Source organism: Melospiza melodia, chromosome 26 (assembly GCF_035770615.1).
Source record: "Melospiza melodia melodia isolate bMelMel2 chromosome 26, bMelMel2.pri, whole genome shotgun sequence".
Lineage (NCBI taxonomy): Eukaryota > Metazoa > Chordata > Aves > Passeriformes > Passerellidae > Melospiza > Melospiza melodia.
The window spans coordinates 7,013,041-7,029,621 of NC_086219.1; the positions used below are offsets into that span (position 1 = coordinate 7,013,041).

At 56.0% G+C, this 16,581-nt stretch overlaps 1 protein-coding gene across 1 annotated transcript; it reads left to right on the forward strand.

Moving 5' to 3' along the window:
- Positions 1-2,917: 2,917 nt before the first annotated feature.
- On the forward strand, positions 2,918-16,304 carry NBL1 (NBL1, DAN family BMP antagonist). The gene is made up of 4 exons (XM_063177170.1): positions 2,918-2,996; positions 13,433-13,627; positions 13,796-13,907; positions 15,062-16,304. Exons 1-4 carry the CDS (start codon positions 2,974-2,976, stop codon positions 15,311-15,313), a joined length of 582 nt encoding a protein of 193 aa, XP_063033240.1. The 5' UTR covers positions 2,918-2,973; the 3' UTR covers positions 15,314-16,304.
- Positions 16,305-16,581: the final 277 nt, after the last annotated feature.

The following is a 16,581-nucleotide window of genomic DNA, read 5'->3' on the forward strand; positions in this document are numbered from 1 at the left end:
GCTGGCTCACAGCTCCTTGCAGAGCAATCACACCCCAGTGCTGAGGATCCCACAAATCCCATCCAAACACTGAACCATGCATCCCAAACACTGAGCCATGTACCCCAAACACTGAGCCATGGACCCCAAACACTGAACCATGCATCCAAACACTGAACCATGGGCCCCAAACACTGAGCCATGTACCCCAAACACTGAACCATGGACCCCAAACACTGAACCACGGACCCCAAACACTGAACCATGGGCCCCTAACACTGAACCATGGACCCCAAACATGGAACCATGGACCCCAAACACTGAGCCATGGGCCCCAAACACTGAACCAGGGACCCCAAACACTGAACCATGGATCCCAAACACTGAACCATGCACCCTCAACACTGAGCCATGGACCCCAAACATGGAACCATGGACCCCAAACACTGAACCATGCACCCCAAACACTGAGCCATGGACCCCAAACACTGAACCAGGCATCCCAAACACTGAACCATGGACCCCAAACACTGAACCATGAGCCACGGACCCCAAATACTGAACCATGGACCCCAAACATTGAACCACAGACCCCAAACACTGAACCATGGATTCCAAACACTGAACCATGGACCCCAAACACTGAACCATGGACCCCTAACACTGAACCATGGACCCCAAACACTGAACCATGGATCCCAAACACTGAACCATGGGCCCCTAACATTGAACCATGCACCCCAAACACTGAACCATGGACCCCTAACACTGAACCAGGAACCTCAAACACTGAACCACAGACCCCAAACACTGAACCATGGACCCCAAACACTGAGCCATGGACCCCAAACACTGAACCATGGACCCCAAACACTGAGCCATGTACCCCAAACACTGAACCATGGGCCCCTAACATTGAACCATGCACCCCAAACACTGAACCATGGGCCCCAAACACTGAACCATGCACCCCAAACACTGAACCATGGACCCCAAACACTGAACCATGGGCCCCTAACATTGAACCATGCACCCCAAACACTGAGCCATGGACCCCAAATACTGAACCATGGGCCCCTAACATTGAACCATGGGCCCCAAACACTGAGCCATGGACCCCAAACACTGAACCATGGGCCCCTAACATTGAACCATGCACCCCAAACACTGAACCATGGACCCCTAACACTGAACCATGGGCCCCAAACACTGAACCATGGACCCCAAACACTGAACCATGAGCCACGGACCCCAAATACTGAACCATGGACCCCAAACATTGAACCACAGACCCCAAACACTGAACCATGGACCCCAAACACTGAGCCATGGATTCCAAACACTGAGCCATGGACCCCTAACACTGAGCCATGGACCCCAAATACTGAACCATGGACCCCAAACATTAAACCACAGACCCCAAACACTGAACCATGGACCCCAAACACTGAACCATGGATTCCAAACACTGAACCATGGATCCCAAACACTGAACCATGGCCCCAAACACTGAGCCATGCACCCCAAACACTCAGCTGAATTTCACCACAATGCCCATGGTCTGTTGCTGTGTAGCTGGTTGCAGCTACATCTTACTTTTCCTGGTGAGAACTTGCTTCAGAGTCTCAGATGTCTCTTATTTCACTCATATTATTCAGAATAAAGCAGTAGTTTACTGCTGGTCAGGCTGGCCCTGGGGAGCAGGTAGAGCATTGGTCAAAGGCCTGGGTTCAGCAGTGGGTGAAAATGCTGGGAAAACAGATTTTGGCTCCTGCTGGGGTGTGTGCTCATGGCTAGAGGCTGTTCCTCTTGTTGGCCCTTTTGCAGTTTAGCAGTGCAGTACAGTTCAGGGCTGGGTAGGTTGCATTTAGCAGGATAAGAAAGTGATATTGGAAGCAGTTTTTTGCCACCCTGTTTACAAATCCTGTTATCCTGGAGCCTGAAGGAAGTGGGCAGCAGGAAACCATTCCTTCGTGGCAGCCTGCAGCCTCCTCCAGCAAACAGCCAGCCCCAAAGCCTCTCCCCACAGCTGCTGCCAGGGCACTGCCAGCACTTCTCCCAGCACAGCTGCTGCTTCTTGCCATCTCCCCTTCCTGCTTCTCTGATCTCTATGCAAATCCTCGCACCAACAGCAGCCAGCAAAACCCAGCCAAGCCTGGCAGGTATCTTTGATTTGGGTAGTGTTTAATGTGGGGGCCTCTTCAGATTAATTGTGCCTTAACAGAAACAGAGCCCTTGGTCTCCAGCAATTATCCTATCTGAAAGAGCCGTGAATGGGGCTTCACTGGGGTTTGGCTGTTTTTTTAATGGGAGAGGAAAGAGGGAAAGAAAAAAGAAAGAGAAAAAGAGGAGAAAGAGGAAGGGGGAAAAAAGGAAAAGTAAAAGAGAAAACCGTCGTCTCTAGTGCTGGAGACCTTTCCCAAAGTCTTTTCTGCAGCCGGGACTCTGCCCCACGGATTCTCTATCACGAATTATGTTTCAATAAGAGTTGCTGGCGTTCAGTGAGCCCAGTCCGGACTGTTTTTGCCACCGCAGGAGCAAGTGCTGGGACATTCCCGTGGGCTCTCCTGGCTGAGAGAGCCCCCTCGTTTCGTGCCCGGGCGTTTCCAGCGGGCTCTCCCCGTTAGCTCGAGCCCTTGCCGGGGTTCCACGGCCCAGGTCGGTGGGTGAGCTCCGTGCCCGTGTTCCTGGGGTCCCGGCTCTGCTCTCCGCGGGGCTCTCGGTGCGCCCGGAGCCCGGCGGGGCGGGCGGGCGCTGCCGCTGCCGCCGCTCCCTCCTCCCGCCGGCCGTCCCTCCCTCCTTTCCCCTCCTTTCCTCTCCCTTGGCAGCCCGATTGTGCAATCGCGAGCGGCGGGGCCGGCGGCACCGCCCGGAGCCCGGCACCGGGGGGAGGGAGGCGGCCGCTCCCGCCCGCCCCGCGCCTCCTCCGTGGCCGCCCCGCCGCGCCGGGGATGCGGCAGCCGCCGGGCACCGCCGGGCCCCGGACCCCATGGGATGCGCCCGCCGTTCCCTGGCTGGTGAGTAGCCCTTGGCTTTGTGTGCCCCCCGCCCCCGCCCCGGACCTGCCGCTTTTCCCCCGCACCAGATTTTCCGTCTCTTTTCCTCCCGCTCCTCTTCTCCCCCCCGCCGGTGATGGATGGCCGGGAGGATGAGGATGTTGCCACGGGCAGAAATGGGTTGCAGATGAGGCGGACTTGGGGGGATCTGCTCTGCAATCGTTAAACTATTTCCACCGCCGCTTCGGCTCGAGTAGAATAAAAGCCTGGGAGCCGGGGAGCCGCGCTGTGTCGGTCGCACATCTGTGGTACAGAGTCCTTCCCTCCTTCCCATCCCTGTCGGGTTTGAAACAAAAGTGCCGAGGGAAGAACGGGAACGCTCAGTATCGATTAACCACACCACAGCGGACGCAGGGTAGTTCAACGATCATAAAAGGAAGAAGTTTTCCCGATGGCAAGGCAGTAAACTTTTGTTCCTTGAAAAGTTCATCCCGGGGATTAATTTACATCCTTGTTTCATGGAAATACTTTAGGCACTTACTGTGAAGCTTATATCTGATATATGCCTACCTGTTTTTTGAACCCCAGCGTAGCATTTCAATTTGTCTCAGTATTTGCAGCAGTTTTTATTTGTTCCGTACAATAGTGTCTGCATTTTAAGATCAGTGGGGATTTCTCTTTTTCTCTGGTAGGTGTTTTGGAAACAGAACATGCTTTAGCTTGCTTTCGGGCTGCATTACAGTTGATCTGGACAATCCCTTATTTCCTACTAACATTTCTCTTACAAGGACACCAGCAAGTTCTGCTCCACTCCACAATCTAACTTTTACATGTAGGATTAGCCAAATCAAATTAAAAATGCACCCTGTGTGTGAGAAGTGTTTGTGGATTTAGGACATGGTAGCTTTTCCATGTAGGTTTTTTTTGGGAAAAATCTGAACCCTGTTTAAACAAGTGGGAAAGATCCTAGCGAGATGGAGAGACCCAGATTTTCCCTTGTGTTTTTAGCCAAAGAACTCGGTGCTTTCTTTGCAGTGTCCAGCCAGCCAAAAATCAGCTGCATCCACTGGGCACTTCTGCCTTTTGAAGGCAGGCTCCCATCTCGTAAAAGGCTGCTCGCCTCAAATTTGCAAACCGCAGGATGGGAAATGGAATTTGCCTTCAGTATAAAAATCCCAAGTGTTTGCAAACAGCCCTGAGAAGAATCCAGGCTCTTGGCGTGACCTCCCAGCGCCGGATTCCAGCTCGGGGAGTTTGCGGTCTCACAAAAAGGGCAAACGAGCAAAGTCCTCCCGAGTGCCCGCTCGTCTTTCCGGAGCAGGGAAAACAGTGGAGCTGGAGGGAATTTTGGGTGCTCTGGAGGTGCAGGATCAAGCCCTGAGCCAAAGTGCTTTTCAGGGAGCCTTGAAGAGCTGCCCGTGTTGGAGTGACTTTGCTTGCGGCGTGCGTTGGCATTGCGGATCAGGCTGGTGCCGCCATGGGAAAGCTGCCCAAGGAGCAGAGGAAACTCCTGGGCAGTTATTCCTGCCCAAACTCCGTGCTGTTCCCATTACAGCTTTAGCAGCTCCTCTGCCAGAGCCCATATCCGACCACGGGGCGGGCAGAGCCAGGTTCTTGCTCCGTCCTTGGGCCTTGCTCCTGCTCTTTTTGTTTTGAAGTCCGCTGGAAAAATCCACCCTCCTCTGTGGTTGCACGGGCTCAGGGAGCCCCTGGGACAAAGCAAGGAGCTCAGTAACAGGGGTCCAGCATGGCTGAGGGCAAAGAAACTTCACACACGCTCAAACCAGACTCTTAAAAACCCGAACAGCTGATAAAATTGTCCTTCTGGGGGAGTTGTGCAGTGAGAGCCAGGGGTGGTCTGTCCTCTGTTAGCCCTGGCAGGGCTGTGCTCGCTGCTCTCCAGACCTTTGTTTCTTGTGCAGCGCTGTTTAGGGAGGGAGGGCCGTGGGGGCCAGGGCTTTCCTGGACATAAATTAGCACCGAGGGTGGGAAGGGAACAGCCCAGCACCCATCACAGCAGTTGTGGATCTGGGCTGGGCTGGGCTGCTTCCCTGTTCCAGGATCGCAGCCCTGCGGAGCTGAGCCTTGGAAATGGCGTCAGGATGGAGCCCTGGCCAGGGTCACTCTTAGATGTGGTTTAAGCCTCCTTCTTCTCTGACACAGAGCTCAGGCAACCTGTCCAGAGGGGGGAAGGGAGTGCTATTGGAGTCACAGTGGGATTTCTTTGTGGGCCCAATCCTGAAGTTTTTGGAGAAATGGTCTAAATATCAAGTGTGAGGTCAGCCCTGGTAGGGACTGAAAATACCAGCTGGGCCATGGGCTGTTGCATTACCTCCAAACCCCTCTGGCCTTGCACTTCCATGTGTTTTTCTGCTTTGGCCAGTGCCATGGGTAAATAACACAGACATTGGGTTTGTGCCATCAGAACTGAGGAGGCTCCTGTGGTGTAAAGCAGAGACTAAAAGAGGGCAAAAACACATCAGGTCAGTGAATTTCTGCTGCTGTGACCAAGATATGGCCTGAACGGGTATGAAGGGAGAGGGAGACAGCAGGGAGGATCCTGAAAGATCCACAGCTCCATCCACAAGCTCTTTTCTCCTTTGCTCCTTCCCCTTCTTGCTCCAGCAGCTGGGAACCTGATCCTGCAGGCGCAACCCCGCTGCGCTGGGATTTTATGCAAGTTTGGTAATGAATGACCGAGCCAGGGAAAGCCAGCGTGGTTGGCATCTGAGACAGCTCCCCTCGCTGCCTGCAGGAATTAAAAAAATCATCATCCTGGTGGCCACTCTGCACTGGAACTGGTTTTATCTGGTTCCAGTTAGGCTTGTTTTGAGTAAGACGAGCGGTGCCAGATTCTGATCTCATTTGCACCAGTGGAGTCATTTGGAGGAGCCGGTCCCAGTTTACCTCACTCCAAGCGAAAGCAGAACGGGCCCTGCTGGGAGAAGCTCTCCCTGCCCGGGGCAGTGCCCGGTGCCTGCCCGCAGATCCACCGGGGAAAAGCCACGGCTCCCGAGGCTCCGGGGCTTTCCTGCCCTCCTGAGAGCTGGGACGGGCCAGGTTGTGCCTGCGGGGACCCGAGGGACCGAGCCCGGTGCTCTGGGGGGTGCTCCGGCTCCCCATGGCGGGGAAATGCTGGGGAGGAGGAAGATCCTCCTGTCCACGCTGGGTGGGGAACTCACAGAGGTCGGGGATAGCATTGGAGAGAGCAGCACAATCCCTGTTACCCATGGAATTTCCGAAGGAGCTGTTGGACACCCTGGTGCCCGTCGGGCTGCCCTCGGCCCGGCTCTGTGGAGAGCACCAGCCCCGGCTCTGGGGGAGCACCAGCCCCGGCTCAGAGGGAGCACCAGCCCCGGCTCTGTGGGAGCACCAGCCCCGGCTCTGGGGGAGCACCAGCCCCGGCTCTGGGGGAGCACCAGCCCCGGCTCTGGGGGAGCACCAGCCCCGGCTCTGGGGGAGCACCAGCCCCGGCTCTGGGGGAGCACCAGTCCCGGCTCTGGGGGAGCACCAGCCCGGCTCTGTGGGGAGCACCAGCCCCGGCTCTGTGGGAGCACCAGCCCCGGCTCTGTGGGAGCACCAGCCCCGGCTCTGTGGGAGCACCAGCCCAGCTCTGTGGGAGCACCAGCTCCAGTTCTGTGGGGAGCACCAGCCCCGGCTCTGTGGGAGCACCAGCCCCGGCTCTGAGGGAGCACCAGCCCCGGCTCTGAGGGAGCCCCAGCCCCGGCTCTGTGGGAGCACCAGCTCCAGTTCTGTGGGGAGCACCAGCCCCGACTCTGAGGGAGCCCCAGTCCCGGCTCTGTGGGAGCACCAGCCCCGGTTCTGTGGGGAGCACCAGCCCCGACTCTGAGGGAGCCCCAGTCCCGGCTCTGTGGGAGCACCAGCCCCGGTTCTGAGGGAGCACCAGCCCCAGCACTGTGGGAGCCCCAGCCCCGGCTCTGAGGGAGCACCAGCCCCGGCTCTGAGGGAGCACCAGCCCCGGCTCTGAGGGAGCCCCAGTCCCGGCTCTGTGGGAGCACCAGCTCCAGTTCTGTGGGGAGCACCAGCCCCGGCTCTGAGGGACCACCAGCCCCAGCACTGTGGGGAGCACCAGCCCCGGATCTCTGGGAAGCACCAGCCCCGGCTCTGTGGGGAGCACCAGTCCCAGCACTGTGGGGAGCACCAGCCCCGGCTCTGTGGGGAGCACCAGCCCCGGCTCTGAGGGGAGCACCAGCTCCGGGGAGAGCAGGAGGCGGCCGGGTCCCGCTCAGGCCCGGGCATGCGAGCGAGCCCGGGGCTGGAACGCTGCTCCCAGCTGGGCTCGGATCAGCTGCACCGGGCCCGATCCGGCTGGGAACGCTCCAGGCACGACTCCAGACCGGTCCTGGCCCGTGCAGGGCTTGGGCAGAGCCCGGACCCCCTGCCCGGCCAGCTGGGGCTGCCCAGCCCGCTGCTCCCGGAGCCACTGGAGGCCGGTCCCAGGCTCGTTTTCCAGCTCCCCACACAGCTGATCTGATCCCGGGCTCGTTTTCCAGCTCCCCACACAGCTGATCTGATCCCGGGCTCGTTTTCCAGCTCCCCACACAGCTGATCTGATCCTGGGCTCGTTTTCCAGCTCCCCACAAAGCTGATCTGGTCCTGGGCTCGTTTTCCAGCTCCCCACACAGCTGATTTAGTCCCAGGCTCGTTTTCCAGCTCCCCACACAGCTGATTTAATCCTGGGCTCATTTTCCAGCTCCCCACACAGCTGATCCTTGTTCCCATCCCACTCCTCCAGCTGCTCTTGGGGGCTGCAGAGCCCCCTATGGCTCAGGAAGAGGGGCAGTGCAGGTGTGGGGCCAGGATGTGCTCCTGAGCTTTAGGTTGATGCATTTTCCTGGCTGTGATTGTTCTCAATGCTGAAGAAATGGAGCAATTGAAATAAATGGCCAGAAACTGTTTATATGACTCTTGCCTCTTCTACAGGCCATTAGTGGGTCCCTTTTCCAGCAGAGCTCCTTCAGGACCCTATCCTAAGCCCAAGTCCAGAGGTAGCTTTCCAATGAATTTTGTAGGTAAAGCATCTTGGTGATTTTTTTTTTTTTCAGCTGCAAAAAATGAGTTTCCCAAGAGCTCAGTGCATGGATGAGAAGCCAGATTAAAACTCCCAATGTACCAACATCTTTTCACATTCTGGCCAATGTGGGGAGGGCAGAAGGCTTTAAAAATGCTGCACTGCTTTTCTTTATTTCTGCAACTTGCCCAACCATGCTTGAGTGGAAATTAATATGTTACAGAAAGGGAAGCTCTAACATCTGCTTCTGAAAGGAGCAGACACAGCCAGGTCCACAGTGAGAAACAACACAGCTTTTTCTCCACTATCAGAAAGTTCTTAGGATGGATTCTTGTGGTTGTTAAATATCAAATGTCTTCCTGTGGTGGTTCCCTGTTTATTTTTTTGTAATTTCTCCCCAGATTTTGCAGCTCAGCGAAGCAAGACTGGGGCTCTGAGCTTGGAGAGATTTCTGTGCTCAGTTAAGCACTCTTGTGTCCTGCTGTCCTGAAGAATTCCCTCCAGACATTCTCAGTGCAGAGTTCTCTTCCCTCTCTCCTGCTCATATCATACCTCAATTAGATTCTTTTGGGCTGTTACAGTCACTACAGTAAGGGTCCCCAAAACTGTAAAGTTTTAGCTAAATGCAAATTTCAAAAAGGGGGAAGTATTTAATAATAGGTATTAAATAACATCTGTTGTTTTGATAGATGTTTTTCAATACACTGTGACTTCTCCATTTTTAGCAGTTGAGATTTAAGCTTTCCCTCTTAATACTGCTGGCTTATAAGTTGTTTTGTTCCATGTAAGCAAATATTATTTGAGTTGAGTTTCCTAAGAGCCAGTCCCCAGTGGTGTAGAGCAGTTACAGACCTAATCCTGCCCCTGAGGAGAGCCGTGCCCTGGATCTTCCTGGCATGTTTCTTTCCAGCTGCCACCAAGCAGACACTTTACTCTGGCTTTGCATCCTTTTAGGTGCCTCAATAATAATTTTCCTTTGAGCATTCCCTGCAGTGAGAGCAGAGATCCCACAGAGTCCCTGCAGCGCTCCCTGCCCTGCCTGCAGCGCCGTGTCTCGGGGTGACTCCCCCACACCTGGCTGTGCCCACCTGGCTTTGCCCACCTGCCCTGTGCACCCAGGGGTGTGGGCTGAGGGCTCTGGCACCAGCCCAGCCCTCCCTGCTGCCCGGGCAGCCCCTTCTCTCCAGGGGAGTTGGGTCTCAGACACCTCCCTGTGCACCCACCAGCTCCCCTGCTCCTCCTGCAGCCAGGGAAACTGAGGCACAGAGCACCTTTGGGCCCTCCTCTGCTCCATGAGGCAGCTCTTGTCAAACAGCGCAAATAACCAGAGGAACACAGAGGGCTCCTGTCCCACACCAGCCTGGGGTCACTGCTCGGCCCAGCGAGGGCACAGCTGGGTGGGGAGCTGGAAAGGAAGGACAGCCCTGTGTCCAGGGGAAGGGATCCCAGTTCTGACCCAGACTAGGAGCCCAAACCTTCCCTCTGTCCATCTCTGCTGAGAGCTCGTGTGTAAGGGCTGGGATCCCTGAGGCACAGCATGGAATGGATCCCTGTGTCTGTGCTGTGCTTACAGCCTGGGAGCCCCAGTGGTGTTTGGAAAGCTTTGGGGGTTCTTGTCTCTCAGAGCCTGCGGTGCCTCGTGTGTGGCCCTGAGCACAACCTACCTGTGTTTGTGGTTCTCTGTATTTGGCAGCATTGCAAGATCCTGGATGAGAAAAATACCTATAAACACATTAAACAACTCGTGAAACATTCCCCATGTCCACCTGCAAGCCTGTCTTGTGTTATGGTGTAAACTTCCCACTGGAAAAAGAGGGTAAAACTGATTAGATCTGTTTTATTTTCCTCCAGAAGTGTTTGGTTTCCAAATGTCTGGGAACAGCTGTGGGCTGGATGGTGGGAACGTGGCCTCCGAGGTAATTCCAGGGATTGTCCTCCAGCCCATGGAACGATGGAGATTTTCCCAGCTGCTCCCAGGCGCTGGTGTTGTCCTGCTGGGGGGACTCCTGAGAGTGCTGGCATTGCTGGGATGGGAGGAAGGAGCTCCTCTAGGTGACACAGAGCATCTGAGGTGGCGCCAGGAGATCTCCATGCTGGGAAGCTGCCGGTGGAATTGGGGTGGAACCAGTTTGAGGGTGCTGGGGTGGAACCAGTTTGAGGGTGCTGGGGTGGAACCAGTTCGGGGGTGCTGGGGTGGAACCCGGGTCCCAGCCGCCCCTCAGCTCCTCGGGCACGGCTGGAAAAGGCTCCGGAGCACGGGGCTGCAGCTGTGCTGCGCTGAGCGGTTGTTTGTGCCGGGAGCTGGGATGTGCCAGGTTCAGGGCTGAGTCATTTCTTTCCCAAATGCTGCCGGAGGGATGGAGGGGAAGCTGCCCTGGGCTCCCTGCAGAGGGAGCGGGGGGAGCCCCTCACGGGCCGGTGGCTCTGCCGGAACTGAGCTGAACTTTCTGCTTGAAGAGCTTTGACTAGCGGGGGAAAAAATGTGCCTGGGTTCGGGGGAGAGAAAGAAGCCCCTGTGTGCCGGGAAGTGGCTGCTCCCGCCGGGTCAGCCGGGGAACACACTTGTTCCTTTGGGCTGCAACGTGTAATTTAGCTTGTCACGGAGGAATGTGCTCAATGCCTTTATTTAATCGGGAGTTTGCAAACCTGCTCGGGTGCCTCGTCTTCCTTTTTGCCTTTCCTTCCCAGGCGGGGGGGGGGAGAAGGAACACGGTGCTTTTGTCTCCGTGGCCGCTGTCAGATGAATGGTGCTGGTGGCAGCTCTGTCCGCATGACTGCTTTGAGCTATGGACACGCTGCTCCCAGCCCCGGCTCCCTCCCAAACTCAGCTGCATCAGATGTTTTCCTAGGCACTGGCATAAACCTCGTTACTTACTAGAAAAGTAGCCCTGCGGGTTCCAGGACATTCCTGGGAGAAGGAAAACACCATGTGCAGGGGATGTGGTGTGCTCAGGGCTGCAGGGCATTGGGAGACGGCAGTGCTGGGTGCCCTGAGCAATGGGGGACTCTGGAACTGCTCCAGCTCCAAAGGGGTGCCCCCTTCCCCTGCTGGGAATTCCCCAGCTCCTCCCCACCCCTTGCACAGGGACAGCGGCCGTGGGGCCCTGGTTACAAACACGCCCTGCTCAGGAAAGGAGAAGCTCAGCACATGTTTAAGTGCTTTCCTGAATCCAGGCCAGGTCCTGTGCTGGAGCAGAGCACAGCCTCACTCATCTTCACAGGATGCTGGGAGAGGATCCCTCGTGCCTGTGGGTCTGTGCTGAGCAGCAGAAACACCTCCATGGAGCACAGACCCCAGGAAACAGGACCCCAGCACTGACAGGAATTTTGTCTCTTTGCAGCTGGCTAGAGATGCACAGAAACCTGGAAAGACCCCACCTTTCTTAGGAAAGAAGGAAATTGCTCTCTAATGGGGCATGTGGAAGTGAACTTGTGTGCTGGCTCCAGAGGAATTTGGGTTGTTCCCTGGGGGGTTGAGATTGCTCTCTGGGTCACATCCCAGCTCTGATCTCGGACTTGCCTTTGGGAGCAGGATTCCTCAGCACAGAGCTGCTGGCATTTGAGGAATGAGTGATGCTTGTTTCAGAAAGCAAACCAAGCGTGTGTGAGTCTGTGTGTGCAGCTTAGCCATGTTCAGAAATTGCAGAATTCCCCCACTGAAATGAGAAAAAACCTCAGGCACAAGAGTCCTCTTTGGGACAGATGTATTTAACCCCACAACTCTCATTAGTGGTGGTGCAAGCTCAGGAGTTAAAACCCTCTGCTTATCTCCAGCCAGCACCTCCTTTGTGCAGGTATTCCCACCAGGGCGCCATGGGATCCACATCCCACAGCTGCTGGGAGGATTACAAAGCCAGGGCTCTGCAGGTGCTGCTGCATTGTATTACTGTGGTTCTTATATCACCAGAAAATGAGGAAATTTAGCAGAGACCCCACAAGATTCCTCCAGAGATCCCATGAGTGAGGATGCTCTTTTCTGTGTGCCATGGAGTGGAAGGCAAGGAGGAATCTTTTTGGTCTGTCTCTTGATTCAGATCCAGTGGAGGGATAACAGGGCAAAATCCCATAACGACCTTAAAATCCCTGAGTGCTCAGGAGGTGTCTCAATCATTTAGATAAATCTGATGGTGCTGCAGCCCAGGGGGTGTGGATGAGGGCTCCAGAGGAACGGGGCATTTTTCCTTTCCTCCCAGCAAGTGTTAGAGGGCTGGGCCCAGGAGCCATGGGAATCAACAGCAGTCTTTCCAGTGTGGGCTGTGCATCATCGTCTGGATAAATAAATAGAAGGAAATAACAAATAACATGGTTCTAGCAAGTATTTTAGGAAGTATAAATGCCTTTAACCATGACTCCATCCAAACCCCACACAGGAAAAAATCTCCCTGTGTCTGTGCTGCTTTTCCATCTGCCTTTCCCCAGCAAATTGGGGGTGTAAATTCAGGAGAGCAGAGCAAGGAAACCTCGGGGGGATTTCCTGAGGGTGAGCAGCGACCTCCAATCCCACCACCTTCGTGTCCTTGTGACAAGGCCCCCCTTGTCCCGTCCTCGGAATAACCCTGAGCAGAATTTGAGTGCTCTGTGTAAATAAACGCTGTATTGTTCCTCCCTGCGGGTTCCCAGCCCTGGGCTGAGGTTTCCCCGTGTCTCTGCTGCTGCCTTGCAGCGACACCTGCTGCGCGCTCCCAGGAGGAGAGGGGACCCCCAAGGCTTCCCAGCTGCGAGGAAAGGAAGGGGGAAAGCTCGTGCCTTCCTCAAATAAAAACATTTTTGTGCTGTGGGACTTCCCCAGCCCGGCTCGGCTCGTGGCGGTGACACTTTTGGTTTGCAAAGTTCTCCCAGCCCAGCTTTGGGTGGGACATGAGGAAAAGCCTGGGAGAGGCAAGGCAGGTCCCTGACTGGCCCAGAGCTCCTTTGGAAGAGGAAAGAGGCAGAGCAGCACATCCCACTCTGGGCAGAGTTCTGGGAGCTGTGGAGGGGGATTTTAGGGACCTATCCAAACTGCCTGTGAGAGAGTGCATTTTCCAGATCACAGCTGAAGACATTAATTAAGCCTTCTGCTTAAACCCCCAGGCAGGCTGACAAAAGAGCAGGGCCCTTGGCATCATTAAGGCAGGGAAGCAAAAGACAGTGAATAGGTTGATTAGCAGAAGTGAGAAATTGGTTATACATAGTGGTTATACATACAGCAGTGTGATCTAATTACAACAGGCTTTTACAATGAAACTTGCAGTGCTGAGGACATAGCATTAGGAAATAGCATTACTACTGTGCAGGAAGAAATCCAGTTTGCATGCTGCAAGATCAAACCAGTGGTTTGATCAAAACCACCACCTGTGCTTATAACACCCAGAAACTCCCTGGGGTAGGGAAATTGGGCTGCTTGGCCAGTTTTGCTTGCTGCTAACGCTGTGCTCTCCGTGTGCAGGTGTAGGATTCTGGCAGAGCTGGCCATGATGTTATGGTTCCTGGTGGGGGCCCTGTTCCCAGCGCTGCTCCTGGCTGCCCCACCGCCCATAAACAAGCTCGCCCTCTTCCCCGACAAGAGCGCCTGGTGTGAGGCCAAGAACATCACCCAGATCGTGGGGCACAGCGGCTGCGAGTCCAAATCCATCCAGAACAGGTACAGAGCTGCCCTCGGGCAGGGCTGGAGGCACTGCTGGCACTGCAGTGCCTCTGGGCTGTGGCTGGCACCAGGCATGGTGTCCTGCTCTGTGCCAGGGAAGGTCACACCTCTGCCTTGCCTGGGAAGGGCAGCACCTCCCTGAGCCCCATCCTGCTGTCTTTGCAGGGCCTGTCTGGGACAGTGCTTCAGCTACAGCGTCCCCAACACCTTCCCCCAGTCCACAGAGTCCCTGGTCCACTGTGACTCCTGCATGCCAGCCCAGTCCATGTGGGAAATCGTGAGTATCCATCCTGCTCTGCTCCATGGGGCCCAGCTCTTCTCTGACACCCCCTCAGGGCCACTCCTCCTCCTTCTCTGGGCTTTTCCCACTCTGAGTTTCCTCCCAGGGCATCTCTCAGGTGGCTGTACCATGTCCTGAGATGCCTGGGTGGAAGGAGCTGCTGGAAGCTCTGCTGGATGATTTATTATCCTCTATTTGCAGAACCATCCTGTCAGTCCTTGCATTATTTATCCCTACGCTTATCCACATTCCTGCTGTCTCCACTGCTCCCTTTGTCCACCTGCACCCCCCTGGGAGATTTGGCTGTGTTTGATGTCCAGCAGTTCATCCTTAGACCTCACAGTTCTGTGTCACCTCTGATCCTGGCAGAGCCATAAACCCAGGTCCCAGAGCAGCCCAGAGCCAGGGAACTGGCTCTGCCCTCTGCCTTCCTTCCAGCTCACATTTGATGAGAGGGTTTAGCCCAAACTGGGCTGCTTGGCATCACCTCTTGTGGGTGAACTTTGCTGTCTCATGGACACTCCAGTGCCAGCAGTGCCTGGGAGCTGAGTCCTGCTGGAGTTGTGCTGAAGGGTGGGAGTGAGAGGTTGGTCTCTCCTGCCATGTCTCATGTGAAAGAAGGAGAGGAAATGGCCTCAGGTTGCACCAAGGGAGGTTCAGATTAGATATAAGAAAGAAAATGTCACTGAAAGGGTGGTCAGGCTTTGGAAAAAGGTCCCCCAAGGAGATGGTGGAGTCCCTGTCCCTTGGGGGTGCCCAAGGAATGGCTGGACAGGGCAGTCAGTGCTCTGGGCTGGGTGACAGGGTGGGGATGGGTCATAGGTTGGTTTTGATGGTTTTGGAGATCCTTCCCAATCTTAATGATTCCGTGATTCCATGGTTTAGAGGTGACTGTGGTGGTGCTGGGTTGATGGTTTGACTTGATGAGCTTGAAGGTCTCTTGATAATTCTGAGATTTTCCATGAATGTCTGGAACGAGACATTCCCAGAGAACTCTCAGCTTGCAGACTGACCAGGGGTTTGTTTCTATGGATAGAAACCCATCACATGTGCCCTAAAACCACCCCAAATCTGCAGGGTCTGGGGCAGGTCACACCTTCCACCACGGGAGCCTGAGCGCTGACCTGCTCTGTCCTTGTCCTGCTGCCCAGGTGACTCTGGACTGCCCAGGCAACGAGGAGATCCCCAGGGTGGACAAGCTGGTGGAGAAGATCCTGCACTGCAGCTGCCAGGCCTGTGGGAAGGAGCCCAGCCACGAGGGAGCCCTGTTCAACGTGTACCTGAACGCCGAGGAGAACATGGCCCACGAGGGGCCCGCGCCCCACCACTACCCCCACCACCAGCAGGAGCTGGAGGAGCCGCCCTCCAGCCACCACCACCACGAGGAGGAGGGCGAGGAGTGACCCTGTGGACTGTCCTGGCAGGGCTCTGAGGGCTGGGCCGGGCTTTGGGGAGGGAGGGGGGTGCTGGAGTCTTTCCTGTCAAATCGCTGCCCTCGCATTGTCCCCAACCCTGGGGGCTCAGCAGGGCTGAGGCTGGAGCTGCAGGCTGAGACACGAGGGCTCGGCCTTCCCAGATGCACATAATAATAATAATGATGATGGTGATGATGATGATGATAATATATTGAGAGGAGTGGCATAAGGGGCTCTGGCTCAGAGCAGGGGCTGGGGCTCTCCACAGGCTCCTGGCCCTGGGGGGATCCCTCTGAGTCCTGCTGGGTTCTCCTCATGCCCAGCGTGGAGGAGGAAGGGAAGCAGCCTCTCCACAGCCCCAAGAGGGACCCACATCTCTCTGGGGTGGTGGGACCAGCAGCACCCTCCTGCCTCCTCTCCCCCTGCCTGCCCACAAGGGCTCAGTGTGGGCACGCTCCTGGCACCCACGGGCTCTTGGTCCGAGCCCAACCCTTTGGATCAGGTGGCTCCTGGGGAGGGTTTTGCGCCAGGAGGTGCCTCTGGGGGCATGGGAGCCATGGTGGTCACAACCCTTACCTTGCTGTCCTCAGGGCCACCACGTTGCTCCCTGGGAATGAGGGACTTGGATTGTGAGCACTGGGACTTCACATTTTGGGGCTGCAGGGGAAGGCCAAGAGCTGAGGGGGGTCTGGGGGAGGTCCCAGCCCTGTCCCCCCTCTCCCTGCTGCACTTTCATGGTGGTGGAGGGAGAAGGGGCTGAGGGCTGGAACGTCCCTGTGCAGGGAGTGCTTGGGCAGGGCTGGGGGTCGGGGTGGGCACGGCCTCTGCTGCCCCTCTCTCTGCTGTATAAAGCTGATTCCTTGGCATTGTCCTGACAAGAGCTTCCAGAGCTTGTAATCGAATGCCTCCCCCTCCTTTTGACAAGTTTTGGGTTTTTTTTTTTTTTCTTAAATAAATTAGTTCTGACTTCCACTGCTCAGTGCTGTGCCGCCTGTCTGGTTTTTGGCGGTGCTGAGGCCAGGACAGGCAGGAGGCTCTGGGGCAGGGGAGAGCCGTGGTTCCCACAGCTTCGAGCCGTGTTCCAGCTGGGAAAGGAGCAGGGAGCTGCTGGGAGGAAAAGCGAGCCCCAATACTGAGGGTGTGGGCTGCATGTGCTGGGGGAGCTGCCCGGGGAGCTGTGGGAGCCGCCTGTGCATGAGTGTGACGGTGTTCACAGGGGTCCAAGCATGAGGGAAGAGATGAGGAACAGACTCCAT